The sequence below is a fragment of the Solanum stenotomum genome, chromosome 5, assembly GCF_019186545.1.
Source record: "Solanum stenotomum isolate F172 chromosome 5, ASM1918654v1, whole genome shotgun sequence".
Taxonomy (NCBI): Eukaryota; Viridiplantae; Streptophyta; class Magnoliopsida; order Solanales; family Solanaceae; genus Solanum; species Solanum stenotomum.
The window spans coordinates 6,306,888-6,324,738 of NC_064286.1; the positions used below are offsets into that span (position 1 = coordinate 6,306,888).

The window sequence follows — 17,851 nt, forward strand, 5'->3', positions numbered from 1 at the left end:
ACTTGAAACCCCAGCCCACATAATTATCACTGAATATTGTCGTGAGTGGTAATTAACTAAATCTATATACTTATGATGACTAATTAACTAATATATATTTGCTTAACCTCGTAATTTTCCTTTTATCATTCATCAAAACATGGACCTTCCATCCAGCACCCTTTAAATTTGTAACAACATGTAATTTAACATCTTTAGCACTAATGAACTTGCCAGCCACATGGAAAGTATATCATGATCAACAATTAGAAAACATTAAACACTACTCAACACATTAAACACTAAGTCAATCTCCAGACTCATATTCAAAGATTCAAAAATCTCTCTCAATATATATACACTACAAAAAAAGGTACAAGTAAATATAATGTAGTACCTTTTTACCTAAGAGTTTGTGAACTCCTTCGCTCCTTTCTAGATCCGCCCCTGACTACAACAAACAAGGAAATTCAAGTGTAGAGTTGGAGATACCACCTAAGTACAACCTTCCTGGTAAAACTTCTTGCCCAAATGAGTATCTCAAAGTATGTCAATTACACATTTGTGGAATACTCATTTGAGCAAGAGGCTTTCCCAAAGAAGTGAATGCAAATATGAGTCTCCTCCATGAGAAAGTAAGGAATATTTATAGTCATGTTACCTGCCAAAAACTCAGAGTTGGTTGTACCAGCCTTTTGTGTTTGAGTTGTTGGATGTGTGTATATATAAATACTTAACTTCGTAACATGTCACAACACTTAGACATATTATTATATTCAGCATTATTCTTATACACATAACTATACAACATTATTCACATTCCATTTAGGTGCATTGCAGCTCATTTGTTGGTCCTTGGTACTAGCTCTTTCCCCAAGAATAATGTCAATTAAATTACTACAAGCCACCCACCATTCAAAACATTTTATTTTGTTGAATTTCTTCTAGTCTATTATTTCCTTCATTCCTAACTCAAAGTTTATAATTTTGAATTGTTGGTGACTGTTTCTAATGAGTCAGGTATACTCGTGATAAGCACTTGTCAGTCAGGAGGAAAATGTAATTATATGCAGTAACAAGAAACTTTTGGGATCGTTTAGTTCACGGATAAAGTTATTTTGGGATTATAATTTTTAAATTACTTTGTAATATTATTTATGAAATGGGTAAAATAATATTAAGTTTGATGAGATTCGGTGATATATTCAAAATTAAGTTAAAGTTAAATTTATACATTTTTTGAGTTGAAGGTATTTCCAATCAAATAAAATATAAATTTAATCTCATACTGAATCTTGAAAAACTTGTGTATTCTTGATATTTATACCAAGCTACGTTATTTTAATTGTTTATTATTGGGGCGATATGCACATAGGACTGAGTGGTGTCTCAAGATAGGTTGAGAATCATGATATATTTTAGGTTTAAATTTTAATGGACATAAAAAATATTAGATAATTTCTTCTCATATGTCGTAATCTTGATAAACAAAGTTAAAAAGAGATTATTGAGGTGAGAGTGTACATGCTAATTAACCATTGATAGCAATGATAGTGAATATCAAAGAGAACATGTAATAGTAAATTGATTTGGTAGAAACAATGAATATGGATTGTTTTTTTGTAATCCTAGCTGTCATCAACCATGCAAATTTGATTAATTTGTTCTTTTATAGAGCTTACTAGAAGTATAGCTCTAATGGGACCTTCTTTGTTAACTAGCTAATACTCAATGCATCTAAAAACCTTACCTACCTTCTTTTCTTGTCCTTTTTGGTGATTTTAACTCTAAAGAGTCATTTGATGTGATTGATAAGAGAAAATATTTTCTGTTTCATTTTATGTGAAGTAGTTTGACTCGATACGAAATTTAGAAAAAAAATAAGACTTTTAAAATTCAAAAAAGGGTCAAATATACCCATGTACTATAAGATATAGTTTATATATATCCTGTTGGATTTTAGCAAGGTGCGAATGAGAAATAAGATGAGAAAATGAAAATGTGGGGGAACCAATTTTGGAGGGAAAATGAAAAGTCATTGTAAATTGCAAATGAAAAGCCATTTCTCCTATATTGGTAGAAGAAAGGAAAATTGTTGTCCTTATATTAGGAAACACTTCTTTTAGTTCTTAAAGGGTTAAGAAGAAGGTGCCCCCTCGCGCTGTCGTCGTCGTCGGTCGCTCGAATTTGGATTTGAATTTGGCAAATGATGTGATTGATTGATAATATTTTTGGACAAAATTTATTTAATCAATCTCATTAATTGATTTCATTTCTCTTATAAATTAATTTAGGATGTTAGTTAATTAACAGAATTAATTTTGAGTACGGGATTTATTTGAAATTCACGTGTAACAATAACGTCATTCTGAAGGGACTTGTTCCTTCCGAAAAGACGTTATTTTTCCCAAAAGACACAACATTCTGGAACGACATGTCTAAACAGAAGCGCTCACACCATTGTCGAACAGACGGGTTCCTTGCTACAAGTGGTTATAAATAGAGACTTTTTTTCTGGTTTTCAACACTGAAAATCTTTTCTCTTTGCATACATTTTCTTACATAAACAAAATGTCGATCGACTGAGTCTGTGTGTGCTCTCGTTACTGTTCTTGCGTTCGCTGAAATTATTGAAGTTTGAGGTACCGCTACTTCTCTAATAGGTTAATCCATTTTATCTTGGGAGGAATTAATTTGCAACCTCGGGTACTTGAGGGGATTAAATTTCATAAGAAAACACAGTGGGTTCTGTGGACTCGGATTATTATTTTTGTATGTTTCATCCATTTTATGTTTCTGTTTTGCTAACCTTAATACAGGAGATAGCAAGCTTAAGAAATTTAATAGTTTCTGTATTTGAGATTTGTGGAGATTAAAACCTTTTTCTACTCTATTTGAATTTTTAAAATTCATTCGATTAACGATTAAAAGAACATAAAAACTTTATCATTAAATCAGAAGCAGGCTGTGTAAGGATTTATTCTTTACTGTTAGTATTTCACATACTAAAATTGTCTCTCATTTGTGATAGAAAAATGACAAATTCAAGTCAAGTAAATGTTGGAACAGTGAGTGCTGCAATAACATCAATGAGTGTCGCAACAACATCAATTGCACACAATCGTTCAACTGCTACCCTTGCACCGGTTGAGAAACCTGCAAAGTTTTCTGGAGTCGACTTCAAGAGATGGCAGCAGAAGATGTTTTTCTATCTGACTACGTTGAGTCTGCAAAGGTTCATTAATGAGAATGTTCATGTTATGTCGGATTAAACTCCGACCGAAGAACGTTTCTTCGTGACAGAAGCATGGACAAATTCAATTTTTTTGTGTAAAAATTATATCTTGAGTGGCCTGCAAGATGATTTGTACAATGTGTACAGTAGTATCAAGACCTCAAAAGAACTCTAGGATGCTTTAGAAAAGAAGTACAAAACAGAGGATGCCGGAATGAAAAGGTTCATTGTGGCAAAGTTTTTGGACTATAAAATGATAGATAGTAAGACCGTCGTAACCTAAGTTCAAGAACTGCAGGTCATAATCCGTGATCTCCTTGCTGAAGGTATAAATTTATTTAATGTCTATGTTGAATATATTAAGTCTATTCTTAATACTCACATAATCTTTAATGTAGAATTGATTGTGAATGTTGTTTTTCAAGTGACGGCCATTATTGAGAAGTTATCTCCGTTGTGGAAGGACTTTAAAAACTACTTGAAACATAAACGCAAGGAGATGACTGTTGAAAATCTCATGATAAGGCTGAGAATCGAAGAGGATAACAAGGCCACAGAAAAGAGGTCACATGGTAATTCAGCAATATCTGGAGTTAATATTGTTGAAGAAGATCCCACAAAATCAAAGAAAAGAAAGAAAGAATCTGGTCCAAAGAGCAATCCTCCTAAAAAGAAATTCAATGGAAACTGCTTCAATTGTGGCAAACGTGGTCATAGGGCTACTGAATGTCGGGGTCCCAATAAGGACAAGAAGAAAGATCAAGCAAATTTGACTGAATCCAAATAAGAGATGGACGATCTATGTGCAATGCTTTGAGAATGTAACTTGGTTGGAAATCCAAGAGAATGGTGGATAGATTTTGGTGCCTCATGCCATGTTTGTGCCAACAAAGAATTATTTGCATCATATACTCCAGCACCAGCAGACAAGAAGTTATTTATGGCAAACTCCGCTGCTGCAAAGGTTGAAGGAACTGGCATGGTCCACTTGACGATGACATCGGGCAAGGTGGTGACTTTGAACAGGGTCTTGTATGTTCCAAAATTGCGAAAGAACTTAGTTTCTATACCAGTTCTTACTAAGAATGGATTCAAATGTGTATTTGTTTCTAATAAAGTTATAGTAAGTAAGAATGAGATGTACATAGGAAAAAGTTACCTCATTGAGGGCCTCTTCAAACTCAATGTAATTGCAGTTGATATGAATAAAGATTCTGCTTCTTCTTACTTGTTTGAGTCTAAATGTTTATGGCATGAACGTTTGGGACACATTAATAATAAAACCTTGCAAAAACTAATTAGCTTAAATATTTTGCTTAAATTTGAGTGTAATAAATCAAAATGTCAAGTTTATGTTGAATCTAAGTATGATAAGCATCCTTATAAGTCTGTTGAAAGGAATTTATATCCATTAGAACCGATTCACACTGACATTTGTGACATGAAGTCAACACCAACACATGGTGGGAAAAAGTATTTCATAAATTTTATTGACGATTGCACTAGATATTGTTATGTCTATTTGCTAAATGGTAAGGATGAAGCAATAGATGCATTTAGGCAATATAAAACTGAGTTGAAAATTAGTTGGATAAAAAGATCAAAATGATTAGAAGTGATAGAGGTAGAGAATATAAATCTCCATTTCAAAAATATGTTTGAAAAATGGAATTATCCATCAAACTACTGCTCCTTACTCTCTTCAATCTAATGGGATTACGGAAAGAAAAAACTGAATTTTAAAGAAAATGATGAATGTCTTACTAATAAGTTCAGGTTTACCACAAAACTTGTGGAGGGAAGCTATCCTTACAGCAAGTCGAATATTCAATAGAGTGCATCATAGCAAGACACATGTTATTCCATATGAGAAATGGAAAGGTAGAGAACTCAACTTGAAATATTTCAAAGTGTGGGGGTGTCTAGCCAAAGTCCAGGTTCATATACCTAAGAGGGTGAAAATAGGACCAAAGACTATGGATTGTGTATTCATTGGATATGCCACAAATAGTAAGGCATGTCGATTTTTTGTTCAAAAGTCCGAACATTCAGATATTCATGACAATACGGTAATGGAATCAGATAATGCTAAATTATTTGAACATATCTATCTGTATAAAACTAGACTTGAGTCATCTAGTGGGGGGTCTAAACGACCTCGAGAAGAATCAAAAGAGAATGAACCCAGTGAAGAAAGTTTTGATTACTTTGACACATACTCGCCAGTGACTAGGATTACATCAATTCGGATGTTAATTACCCTAGCTGCAGTATACGATCTTGAAATTCATCATATGGGTGTGAAAATTGTCTTCTTAAATGGAGAGCGGGAGGAAGAGATTTACATGGAACAGCCTGAGGGCTTCGTAGTTCCCGGTAAAGAAAAGAAAATATGCAAACTTGTTAAGTCACTTTATGGACTAAAATAAGTACTGAAATAATGGCATGCGAATTTTGATCAGACCATGTTGTCAAATAGATTTAAGATCAATGAATGTGATAAATATGTCTAGATTAAAGACACTCCGAATCAGGAGGTCATTGTATGCATATATGTGGATGACATGCTGATAATGAGCAAGGACATTGCAAATGTAAAAGCTACTAAGTGTATGTTCGCTAGCAAGTTTGATATGAAAGATCTAGGAGTTGTCGATTTGATATTGGGAATTAAGATTCACAAAATTCCTAACGGTCTAGCACTGTCTCAATCTCATTATATTAAATAGGTACTTGAAAAGTTTAAGTATTTGAATTTCAAAAGGGCAAAAAATTCAATTGATGTGAACCTTAATCTTGCTAAGAATAAAGGTGAAAGTCAGTCTCAATTCGATTATGCCAGAGTGTTGAAAAGTTTAATGTATGTCATGAATTGTACACGATCAGACATAGTATGCGTTATAAGTAAACTGAGTCGATACACAAGTAATCCCAATCAAAATCATTGGATGGAAATTAAGAGAGTTTTGAGGTACTTAAATGACACTCAAAACTATGTTTTGCATTACAACAAATATCCAGCAGCTCTTGAAGGATATAGTGATGCAAATTGGATTACTGGGTCAACTGAAACGAAATTCATGAGTGGATATGTTTTCACTATTGGTGGAGGAGCAATATCTTGGAAATCATCCAAACAATATGTATAGTTGGCTCTACAATGGAGTCTGAATTCATCGCCCTAGACAAGGCAGGTGAAGAAGTTGAATGACTCCGAAATTTCTTAAAAGATATTATGTTTTGGCCCAAACCAATGGCCCATATATGCATACACTGTGATAGTCAAGTTGCAATAGGAAAGGCCGGAAGTGTTATGTATAACGAAAAGTCTCGTCACATATGATGAAGACATATCTCTGTTAGACAACTACTCTCTAGTGGAATTATCACAATTGACTATTTTAAGTCAAACGATAATGTGTCAGATCCACTTACAAAAGGCCTAACTAGAGAGGGAATTGAGAGATTATCAACGGGAATGAGACTATGGCCGAGAACAAGTCATCGTGGCGGTAACTCTACCTAGAAGACTGGAGATCCCAAGTTCTAGGTTCAAGGAGATCAAACAAAGTCATATATGAAGGTTCAACATTGTCAAAATTTATTTTATAATTCATTCTCATGATGAGACAATGTTCAGTAACCAGAATAAAGGCATAAGGACTTTTTAATGGTTTCTAAGTTTGATACAGGGTATATCAAATAGTGTATCTACGAGATAAAACAGTTACAAACCACCTATGTAAGTGTGAAATGTAAGCCGCTTCAAGAAGAATCTGGTAAGGCCAGTTCTCTAAGCACTTATTAACTAAAGACGTGTTCATGGCTGAAACGAACAAAACAATGAGAACCAAAAATAGTTCAAGGATTGATTGTGTGACTTATGTTGTCTAGGTATACACCAAAGCTCGACGGTTCAAAGATATCAAATCTATCGATTGATCGAGTATATCCGATATATGTTCACTATGAAAAGTTTAAAGGGAAACCTACTTATCCAGATGCGATTAACCCTTACTTACGAGACACACAAGGTTTTCATGCATATGTTTTAACAATAGACATTCCCCATTCATGTGGAGGATTGTTGGGTTTTAGCAAGGTGTGAATGAGAAATAAGAAGAGAAAATGGAAATGTGGGGGAACCAATTTTGGAGGGAAAATGAAACGTCATTATAAATTGCAAATGAAAAGTCATTTCTCCTATATTGGTAGAAGAAAGGAAAATTATTGTCCTTATATCAGGAAACACTTCCTTTAGTTCTTATAGGGTTAAGAAGAAGGTACCCCCTCACGCCGTCGTCGTCGCTCGCTCGACTTCGGCTTTGAATTTGGCAAATGATTTGATTGATAATATTTTTGGACAAAATTTATTTAATCAATCTCATTAATTGATTTCCTTTCTCTTATAAATTAATTCAGGATGTTAGTTAATTAACAGAATTAATTTCACGTAACGGGATTTATTTGAAATTCGCGTGTAACGGTAACATCGTTCTGAAGAGACATGTTCCTTCCGAAAAGACGTTATTTTTCCCAAAAGACACAACATTCTGGAACGACATGTCTGAACAAAAGCGCTCACACCATTGTCGAACAGACGCGTTCCTTGCTGCAAGTGACTATAAATAGAGACTCTTTTTCCGATTTTCAACACTAAAAAAAATTTCCGGCATACATTTTCTTACATAAACAAATTGTCGATCGACTGAGTCTGTGTGTGCTCTCGTTACTGTTCTTGCGTTCACTGAAATTATTGAAGTTTGAGGTACCGCTACTTCTCTAATAGGCTAATCCGTTTTATCTTGGAAGGAATTAATCTACAACATCGGGTACTTGAGGGAATTACATTTCTTAAGGAAACACAATGGGTTCTGTGGACTCGAATTATTATTTCTGTCTATTTCATCTATTTTTCTGTTTTTGTTTTGCTAACCTTAATACAGGAGATAGCATACCCTTCGTTATACTTTTGGGCTAAAAATATACCCCTCACGTTATACTTTTGGGCCAAATATACCCTTTATCCATTAAATATGTGGATCCCAACCTTAGAATAAACATGTGAAAGATTGTGATTAATTTTAAAAACTCAAATCATTGTTATCTGGTTAATACCCAAAATACATAATTACATAAAGGGTTTAAGTTTAATTAGAAGAGCCCAAATAATTTTTGTCTCTGCCAACAACAAAAATAACACATAGCCCAACCCCAACAAAGCTTCAAATCTCAACAATGGACTAATGTAAAAGTTATTTTCTTCAAATCAGTTTTGATCACTTCAATAGCAATAATTTTCAATACTTGGTTGATTTATAACAACTTTCAATCACAAACTTTAAAAGTTCATCGGCCACAAATTCGAAAGGAAAAAATTCAACAACTTTGTTTTCAACTTCTCCACCTAATATGCATTCTAATTTTAGCACATCAATTCAAATCAATGGAGTTTCAAGCACTACCTTAATTGAAATTTCAAAAACTTCATCATTGAACTCAGATGATAAACTCAACAAGAACAGTATAACACGCAATTTTTTTTAATGTTCTGTATTTTAGAGAAAAAATGGGAACATTAGTTATAAAATGAGTTTTCATGTATCAGTTGAAGATAATTAGTTGACAATTTTTTTGTGACAAACAATTCGTTTTGATTTTGTGTGACTTATAGATGGATTTAGCAAGAAAGTATATTAGTGAGTTATTTTGGGTATTAACCGGATAAAAATGATATGATTTTTTAAACTTGATCTCAACCTTTCCCATGTTTATTCTAGGAATAGGACCCACATATTTAACGGATAAAGGGTATATTTGGCCCAAAGTATAACGGGAGGGGTATATTTGGCCCAAAAGTATAACGAAAGATATATTTAAATTATTTCCTATAGTATAGGGGTATATTTAACCCTTTTTCATTTAAAATTTATGGTCTAAAATGAATGATAGAAATTTGTATGGCTATAAATTATTTCATTAAGATAAAATGAACATTTTAAAGTTAAATCACTATTTAATATAGAAATGTGTCATTCTTTTTTAAATTGATTAAAAAGAAGTAAATCATATAAATTGTTTAGCGCTTCTTTATTTCTTTTGATTTTTGCTTCAGTTTTGATTTTTGTGGATTGCAAACTCATAAACAATTGAGATTCATTTGGTTTTGTATTTTAGAGTGACCAACAAAAGCCCTATAAAAAATATTTTTAAAAAAATAAAATAAGATAAGAGGATATTTTTGTACAATGGGAGACTGAGCAATAAGTAGTGTATTTTGTTGGATAATCTTTATCCTGTGTTGTAATTAAACATTTATTTAGTATAATTAACCAAAATGATTTGTCCATTTTGGTTAATTATCAAAATAAGTAGCCTTTTTTACATTTTAGAAGAAAAGAAAAAGACCTTTTCAATCAGTGGCTTAGCTACCCTTATGTCAGGGTGTTTAATTGAAGACCATTCGTCGGAAAATTATACCGTATATACAAGTAAAATGATAAATAAAATGGCTAAATAACATATTTTGGACACCATTGACATAACAATATGATGTAATCTGGTGGTTTCAGGCACGACACACAAACTTAAAGTGTTCGAGTATTCAAATCTCACTACTAGCAAAAAAAAATCACTTATTAAGAAGAGCAAATTCACTTTAGCCCTTAGACACCCTTCGTGAATTTTCTGACTCCGCCACTATTTTCAACTTTGGACTCTGGACTCTAAAAAAATAGAAGGAATTATCAAACAGACTAGCACACATGTGGGGGAGATTTGAAGAAAGAGTAATGTCATGATTCAAAATCTCTTAAGCTATAATAGAACCTACATCCAATCCATAGGTGACATAATTCAATTTTTAATTTCAATCCCATAAATTACACGCATGAAATAACTCATACTTAAGAAAACAATTACAAGTTATAAAGGCGTCTCAAGTCATAAATATGAAGATTATATGTACAACTCCAAAATTTGGTGGTACAAGGATAAAAGTGACTATGAGTAAATGATACAAATTTTAAATACTCATTATATATAATATTTTGAAATAAGAAAAGACAAAATAAATAATCCAGGAGTCTGGCATTGTGGATCAACCAAACAACTCATGTGACGTGAAGATTGAGATAGTTTGAACATGTGACGTGAAGATTTTTTTTTTTAATAAGTCCCACGAGGGTAGTAAATTGATAAGTCAAAAGGCGATTGAGAGGGGGGGTGGAGCCTAACCTCTGCATACAAATAAGATCACAATTTGACCTAAGCCATATACAAGATGGAGATAAAACTCCTAAGCATTAGCTAAACATGTCATCCTCTATACAGTTAACTCTATAAATGAAATTTATCATGTTAATGTTACGAGGAAGGGACTCAATTAGCAGAGTATTCATGTCACATTTTAAAGTCAAATCGTTACTAACAGTAACATATATTTTATAGAACACACGAGTAGTGTCATTACTATAAATTCATACTACTAAAAAAGTTCAAATATATATATATATATATATATATACATACATTATCTTTGTTAATTAATGTATAAGCGATGGTGGCTAATAGAAAATCAGTCAGCTCCAAAATTATGAAGTAATTAATACGTTAAGTTGCAATTAATTTAAACTAAATATTGTAGATTACATCTCAAGAGCGAGGAGGGGGCATATATAATTTATGCTTTTATTATATTATTACTACTACATATATAACAAAGGAGTTTTAGATATTACTATCATGTTTGAGTTTTAATGAGCACTTCTGTTTTTTTTTTTTTGCTCTTCCAAGGTATGACATTCTTGAAACCCTTGTACATGGAAGCCTGTATATTTTGAAACATGAATCAATTTTAAAGAATCACCAAAAAGGAAATGGAAAAAAAAAAATTAATTAGAAAATATGAATAGGTACGAAATATGTCATTAATCCCTAACTAATTCAAAGTATCTAAATTTTTTTAATCTAAATTTTTTTAATAATCTATTGCTAATTCATAACTAAATATAATTAGCATAAGATATTTGTTGTTTAGCTATAAAATCTTGTCTGTCGCTACCGTCTAAAGTTAAAGATCAGTGAATAAGATTGAATTAACAAACCGACAACTGCTAGTAGTTGTGGACAGTGGCGTTAGGAGGGTATTTTGGCAAGTTAAGCAGCAAACAAATTTATAATTAATATTTTATCTTATTTAATTGTCTGATAAACAACAAAAACATTTAATTATTAAAAATTTAAATCTAAAGTTCTAAGTTGGTTCATTTTTTATTTAACTGTACTACTATCTTGTCATTAATATATATTTTATAATCCCAATATAAATTTTCTAAAACAAAACCCCAACTCAATTTTATTCTATTTCCGTCGTGTCATACTTCTAAAGATTTTCTCTACTTAAAATTTTTTGTAACAAACTTCAACGGTGTTTAGTCAAGAACATTGAAAAAATTGTGGTCAAACACTAATTTAAAGTGTTTTAGACCACATATTTTAATATATTACTAATTTTTTTTTAAAACATGAACTTTAACTTGACTTTAACGAATAGTTATGTCCTCTAACTGCACATAAACACATAAATTTGTATAAAATTGAACTAATAGGCACGTGTACTACATGGCATAACACACGTAAGACACAAAATTATCAAGTAACATGAATGTGTCTATTTATTCAATTTTATACAATTTGTGAATCTTTTTTTTCTTTTGATAAATTTGTTTGTATATGTGTTTATGGTTTTTTTTTCTTTAAAAATTAGGTTTCAAAAAACTATATATATCCTAGACACAAAAATAGATACAATATCTCTTGAAATTCTTTTCTTTTTTTACATCCTATTAAGAAAATAAAAAATAAAATATTCTTTGCTTTATAAGTACGTATAGTGTACACTACACAAGTATTTATAGAAGACTAAATTTTTTTGAAGTGATATAAAATCATATCATAAAAGAATGTATAAATTAAGAACTAATATAAAATTGGAGAAAAATTAAAATATTTGATTTTGAAAATTGAGATCTTTCAAATATATGATTGAGTTGTAAGATTAATCAGCGCAAAGCGTGAATAAGTTCACTATAATAATAATAAAGCTATATATATATAAGGTAATGATATATCTAGGGACATTTTTATAGTCTAGAAAATTATTTATCTTTTATCTCCTTTTTTTTGAATTTTTTTCTTATTCTTTTCATTAATCAATTTGATTAATAATTTTTAAAAAATCTATCATATTTATTACATCTAATAATTATATATATCACGAGTTACAAAAGACCTTCATCTGTGTGTTCTCTCTATTTAATAACATGTCTTATCAATCCTTTCTACCTAATTCTTATATTAATATATAGTTTAAAGCTAGACAAAAAAGAGTGATATCACACCTTCTTTTGACTAACAATAATATTTAAATCAATTTTTGATTTTATATCTCATATTTATCAATAATATTTAATGTAGATTAATCATAAATATTTGTTTTAAAAAATAGTCCAAAGAATGATTTTTACCATTACAATCGTTCATAATTATTATCCACAATTATGTGAATGCGTGTCTATGACTCTATATAGACGTAGAAACGGACAAACACGATCTACCTACACTTTTAATAAAATCATGTACATTAGATTTAATTAAGACTTGAAATTTTATATATTTGATACATTATAAAAAATTGTTCAACGAATTTAACGAGCTATTTATGATCGCGCGAAGCGCGGCTAAGTTCACTAGTTAATGTATAAGCGATGATGGCTAATAGAAAATCAGTCAGCACCAAAATTATGAAGTAATTAATACGTTAAGTTGCAATTAATTTAAACTAAATATTGTAGATTACATCTCAAGAGCGAGGAGGGGGCATATATAATTTATGCTTTTATTATATTATTACTACTACATATATAACAAAGGAGTTTTAGATATTACTATCATGTTTGAGTTTTAATGAGCACTTCTTTTTTAAATTTTTTGCTCTTCCGAGGTATGATATTCTTGAAACCCTTGTACATGGAACCCTGTATATTTTGAAACATGAATCAATTTTAAAGAACCACCAAAAAGGAAATGGAAAAAAAAAATTAATTAGAAAATATGAATAGGTACGAAATATGTCAGTAATCCCTAACTAATTCAAAGTATCTAAATTTTTTTATAATCTATCGCTAATTCATAACTAAATATAATTAGCATAAGATATTTGTTGTTTAGCTATAAAATCTTGTTTGTCGCTACTGTCTAAAGTTAAAGATCAGTGAATAAGATTGAATTAACAAACCGACAACTGCTAGTAGTTGTGGACAGTGGCGTTAGGAGGGTATTTTGGTAAGTTAAGCAGCAAACAAATTTATAATTAATATTTTATCTTATTTAATTGTCTGATAAACAACAAAAACATTTAATTATTAAAAATTTAAATCTAAATTTCTAAGTTGGTTCATTTTTTATTTAACTGTACTGCTATCTTGTCATTAATATATATTTTATAATCCCAATATATATTTTCTAAAAAAAACCCCAACTCAATTTTATTCTATTTCACTCGTGTCATACTTCTAAAGATTTTCTCTACTTAAAATTTTTTGTAACAAACTTCAACGGTGTTTAGTCAAGAACATTGAAAAATTGTGGTCAAACACAAATTTGAAGTGTTTTAGACCACATATTTTAATATATTACTAATTTTTTTTTAAAACATGAACTTTAACTTGACTTTAACGAATAGTTATGTCCTCTAACTGCGCATAAACACATAAATTTGTATAACACACGTAAGACACAAAATTATCAAGTAACATGAATGTGTCTATTTATTCAATTTTATACAAATTTAAATATCTGCTTATGCACACACAATGTTAAAGGTCATAATTGTTAGTTAACGCAAATTAAGTATCATGTTTATATATTATACCTGACTTAAAAGTTACTCCTTAACATTTTCAAATACTTAAAAAAAACTCATTCTAAGAGACGGAAATGTAAATAAAAAGCATACTCTAAAACTTACCCAAATGTGAGAGTGAGAGAGGCCGGAGAAGTAACCATTTCTTTCAAGTCCAGTGCCAGTTCCACAATCTGATGATGAAGATGAAATGACCAAATTGCCCCCACCGACACCAACTTCCTTCTTAATACGTCGTTTAGCAAACCATTGTTGCCACCAATAAGAACCTCTTCTACGCACATTATTATTAGTACTATTATCATCATTCTTATAAAGAACTAGAGCACCAAGTTGCCCTCTCTCAAGGACATTATTTATTTTAGGGGAGGAGGGTATTTTGGTCATTTTATCCAAGTTGTAAAACCTAGGAGGTGGCTCTAAGAATTTAGGTTGATCATTAAAAATGGTAGAAATAATAATGTCAGTACAATAAGGTCTAGGTTTACCAGGATGTAATTCCCACTTAAAAGGAACAGAAGCTAAACAAGTGTGAATTGGTGGAGTTAATACACCTGATGAATATTGTTGAGGTGAATATTTCAATTTCATGGATTTTGGTGTTAAAAATAGAGGAAGTTTTGTGGGGGAATTACTTTGATCTATAGACATAATTGGATGGTGTTTTATTTTGTACTAATATTTCTTCTACATATAAAAGAAGAAAATGAAGGACAACTTTATTTTTTATGGTTACTATTGATGGTTTTGTTCACGGGGGGGAAAAGGACACACCTTGACATCACTTTACGCAGAGAAAATAATGAAGTCTTTGAAGGCAATGATACTAGTGTTTTAAATGGCGGGGATGATCACGACTCACGAGGCGATGTGAAATGGAGCTAAGTGTGTAGAGGCGTAAGTTCATTGATCTATGGAATATATATTTTATGTATTTTTAATTTTATAATTTTACTTAAAATAAATAAATTTTTCATAAATTAATTGTCAAAAATATTAGGAGTAATTATTATTTGAGAAAGTTAATTATATAAAAAATGATAAAATAGTCAATATATTCTTTAAAATAAAATCACCATCCATCTTCATATCTATGGAGTATTATTTCTTTTCACCCTCGACTAATACTTGCGCTGATTATTGTTTATATATTTGAAAGAAAAAAACTAAGAGAAAGTGTCAGAGCAATAACAAAAAATAGATAAAGTTGCTTTAAAAACTTAGTATTGTAGAATCTCTCTATTCTATCAATTTGAAGCATAATCATCTAAAAAAATACTTATGGCACTGTCATTTTCTATGAGAGCTTCTTTATTTATTTATATATTTTAGGAAAAATCACTACAATACGATAGCAAAAAAGTATAATTATCATTGCACAAATAATAAAAAACTTGATTTATAACAAAAATACTTTTAAACAATAAAAATTAAATTTTAAGCTCACAGTGTACACTTTTAAGCCCTTGATGCCCCAAATGATAGGGCTTATTCCTTGTGGATCTACGCCTTTCATTTGTGCCTCGGAGCGGATTTGGTATGCCCACCCCAAAATTCGTCTCAAAAAGGTCTTTGAAAACACTCATGACTAGTTCTCTCATGCCTTAAAATATATGATGATATTTATCTTGTTAAGAAATTTTCAAAATAAAGGTTTTTAAAAAAAAGTTTACAGTCTTAAATAAGTTATAGATATTTTTTGATAGTATGTACATAGATACTTTTTGATAGCATGTACGCAAACCTTCATTACCTTTGTGGAGGTGAAAAGGTTGGATCCAAAGACTCTTGGCTCAAAAGAAGTCTTATCAAAGCATGATCGAAAGAAAAATAACAAAAATAAAATAGCAAGATATACGCCTAAGTCATAACAAAATGAAGCAACAAGTAGTAGTGAAAATTAAAGAATAAGATACTACATGACTAATAACTAATACAACTAGATTAGGAGAAAGTGAGAAGAGGAGACTCACCCCATATCTCTCCCACATAAAAGTATGACAACACTTAGCTACATACTATTTTTATACCTTAATTATCGACCTTCATACCGGTCTTTCTATAAAGGATCATGCCTTCAGTAAGCTAGTTGAGATGTGTCATGTCATGTCTAATCACCTTCCATCGTTCTTCTTTGGTGTATATATATCTAGCTCTTTCAAAATCTGTAGCTAATATATTACACATCTTTACTTGGTGCGTCTATGCACCTCCTCTTTATATGCCCCAACCATTGCAATCTCATTTTATGCACCATGAAGCCCACTCATATACGTACATTGTCCTATATAACTTCGTTCTTAATCTTGTCGCTCTTAATATGTCTATGCATCCATTTAATTTGGTCATCCTCATTTATCTTACCGTCACCGTCAATGTAGGTCTAACCATCACTATGCATAACTTATCCTTAAGCCTTGGTGACATGTTCTTATCACTCAGTACCTCAAATATGAGCCTCTATTTGACTCACTATGCTCCAATAATGTATGTTACATCCTTATTATTTCCCTGTTTCTTTGAATAATAGAACCAATGTACTTAAAATCTCTTCTCTTGAATATGGCTTGTGTATCGTCTTCACTTCCACCTTCGATTCATTTGTTGTGTCGTAGGACTTGCACTTCAGGTACTATATTTTAGTCCCGCTTAATATAAAATCTTTTGATTATAGGGTTTGTCTCCAAATTTTCAACTTATTATTAATTATAGTGTGTGTCTCATTGATGCATATTGTGTCATCTACGGATTGTATAGACCACGACACCTTCCTTTAATTTGAATATGTCGCCTCAGTTCATCTATCACTAAGGCAAAATAAATGGGTTAAAGATTGATATCCTAATGCAACCTTACCATGATTGGAAAGTATTGAGTCGCCTCCCACTATCCTTATTACTTGGGTCCATTTTACGTGTACTAATGTAAGTTACAAGTACACATTTAGACTCCAAATATCTCTATAAAACCTCCTAAAGAACTCTATCATATGCATTTTCAAGGTTAATGATATCATGTGTAAGTATCTCTTTATATCTCTATATTATTCCATCATTCTTCTTTACAAGATGAATGACTTTTCTAGTCGATCGCCTCAACATGAATTTGAATTTGTTCTTGGGATAGACATAACCCTCTTAACCCTTATTTTGACTATCATTTCCTGAACTTTTATATTGTGCTTAGTAGCTTGATACCATAACTATGAAGGTTTTGAATATCACCCTCATTCAAAAGGTTATGTAAATACATTTTTCATCTCTTTCTTATGTGTCTCTACTACCAATATTCCCTCATCATCGTCCTTAGTACACTTTCCTTCGGTAAATTATATTAAATATAGAAAATATTACTATTAATTTAGAACTCATTGAAAAATAATTTCATATAAATTAAGATGACAAGTAATAACTTGTTTCGTCAAGTTTGTGAAGTCAAAACTGTTTTTTCTTAAAATAATAATAAAGTGCTTATTTTATATTTAGCTATTTGCTCAAACTTTTAGGAAAAAAAGTACTAGTGATTTAAATTGTAGCAAAATATGTTTTTAAGAAGCTAAAAAATATATTTTCAAAAGCATTTTTGAAATTTTTAGCAAACACAACCTATTGCTCTATATTGATAAAATTAATTTTTGAATTATCTAATTAAACACAAATAATTATATTCCAAAAGTACTTTTTTATGAACCACTTTTAATAGAAAACTACTTT

General features: G+C 30.9%; 1 protein-coding gene across 2 annotated transcripts; it reads right to left on the reverse strand.

Moving 5' to 3' along the window:
* Positions 1-10,925: 10,925 nt before the first annotated feature.
* LOC125865630 (uncharacterized) lies at positions 10,926-14,913 on the reverse strand. 2 transcript variants are annotated; one of them, XM_049545835.1, is made up of 2 exons: positions 14,244-14,913; positions 10,926-11,042 (listed from the first exon to the last, which is right to left on the reverse strand). In XM_049545835.1, exons 1-2 carry the CDS (start codon positions 14,787-14,789, stop codon positions 10,956-10,958), a joined length of 633 nt encoding a protein of 210 aa, XP_049401792.1. In that variant the 5' UTR covers positions 14,790-14,913; the 3' UTR covers positions 10,926-10,955. The 2 variants fall into 2 exon arrangements, with proteins under 2 accessions (XP_049401792.1, XP_049401793.1); XM_049545836.1 differs by lacking the exon at positions 10,926-11,042 and adding an exon at positions 13,028-13,251.
* Between the last annotated feature and the right edge of the window lie 2,938 nt (positions 14,914-17,851).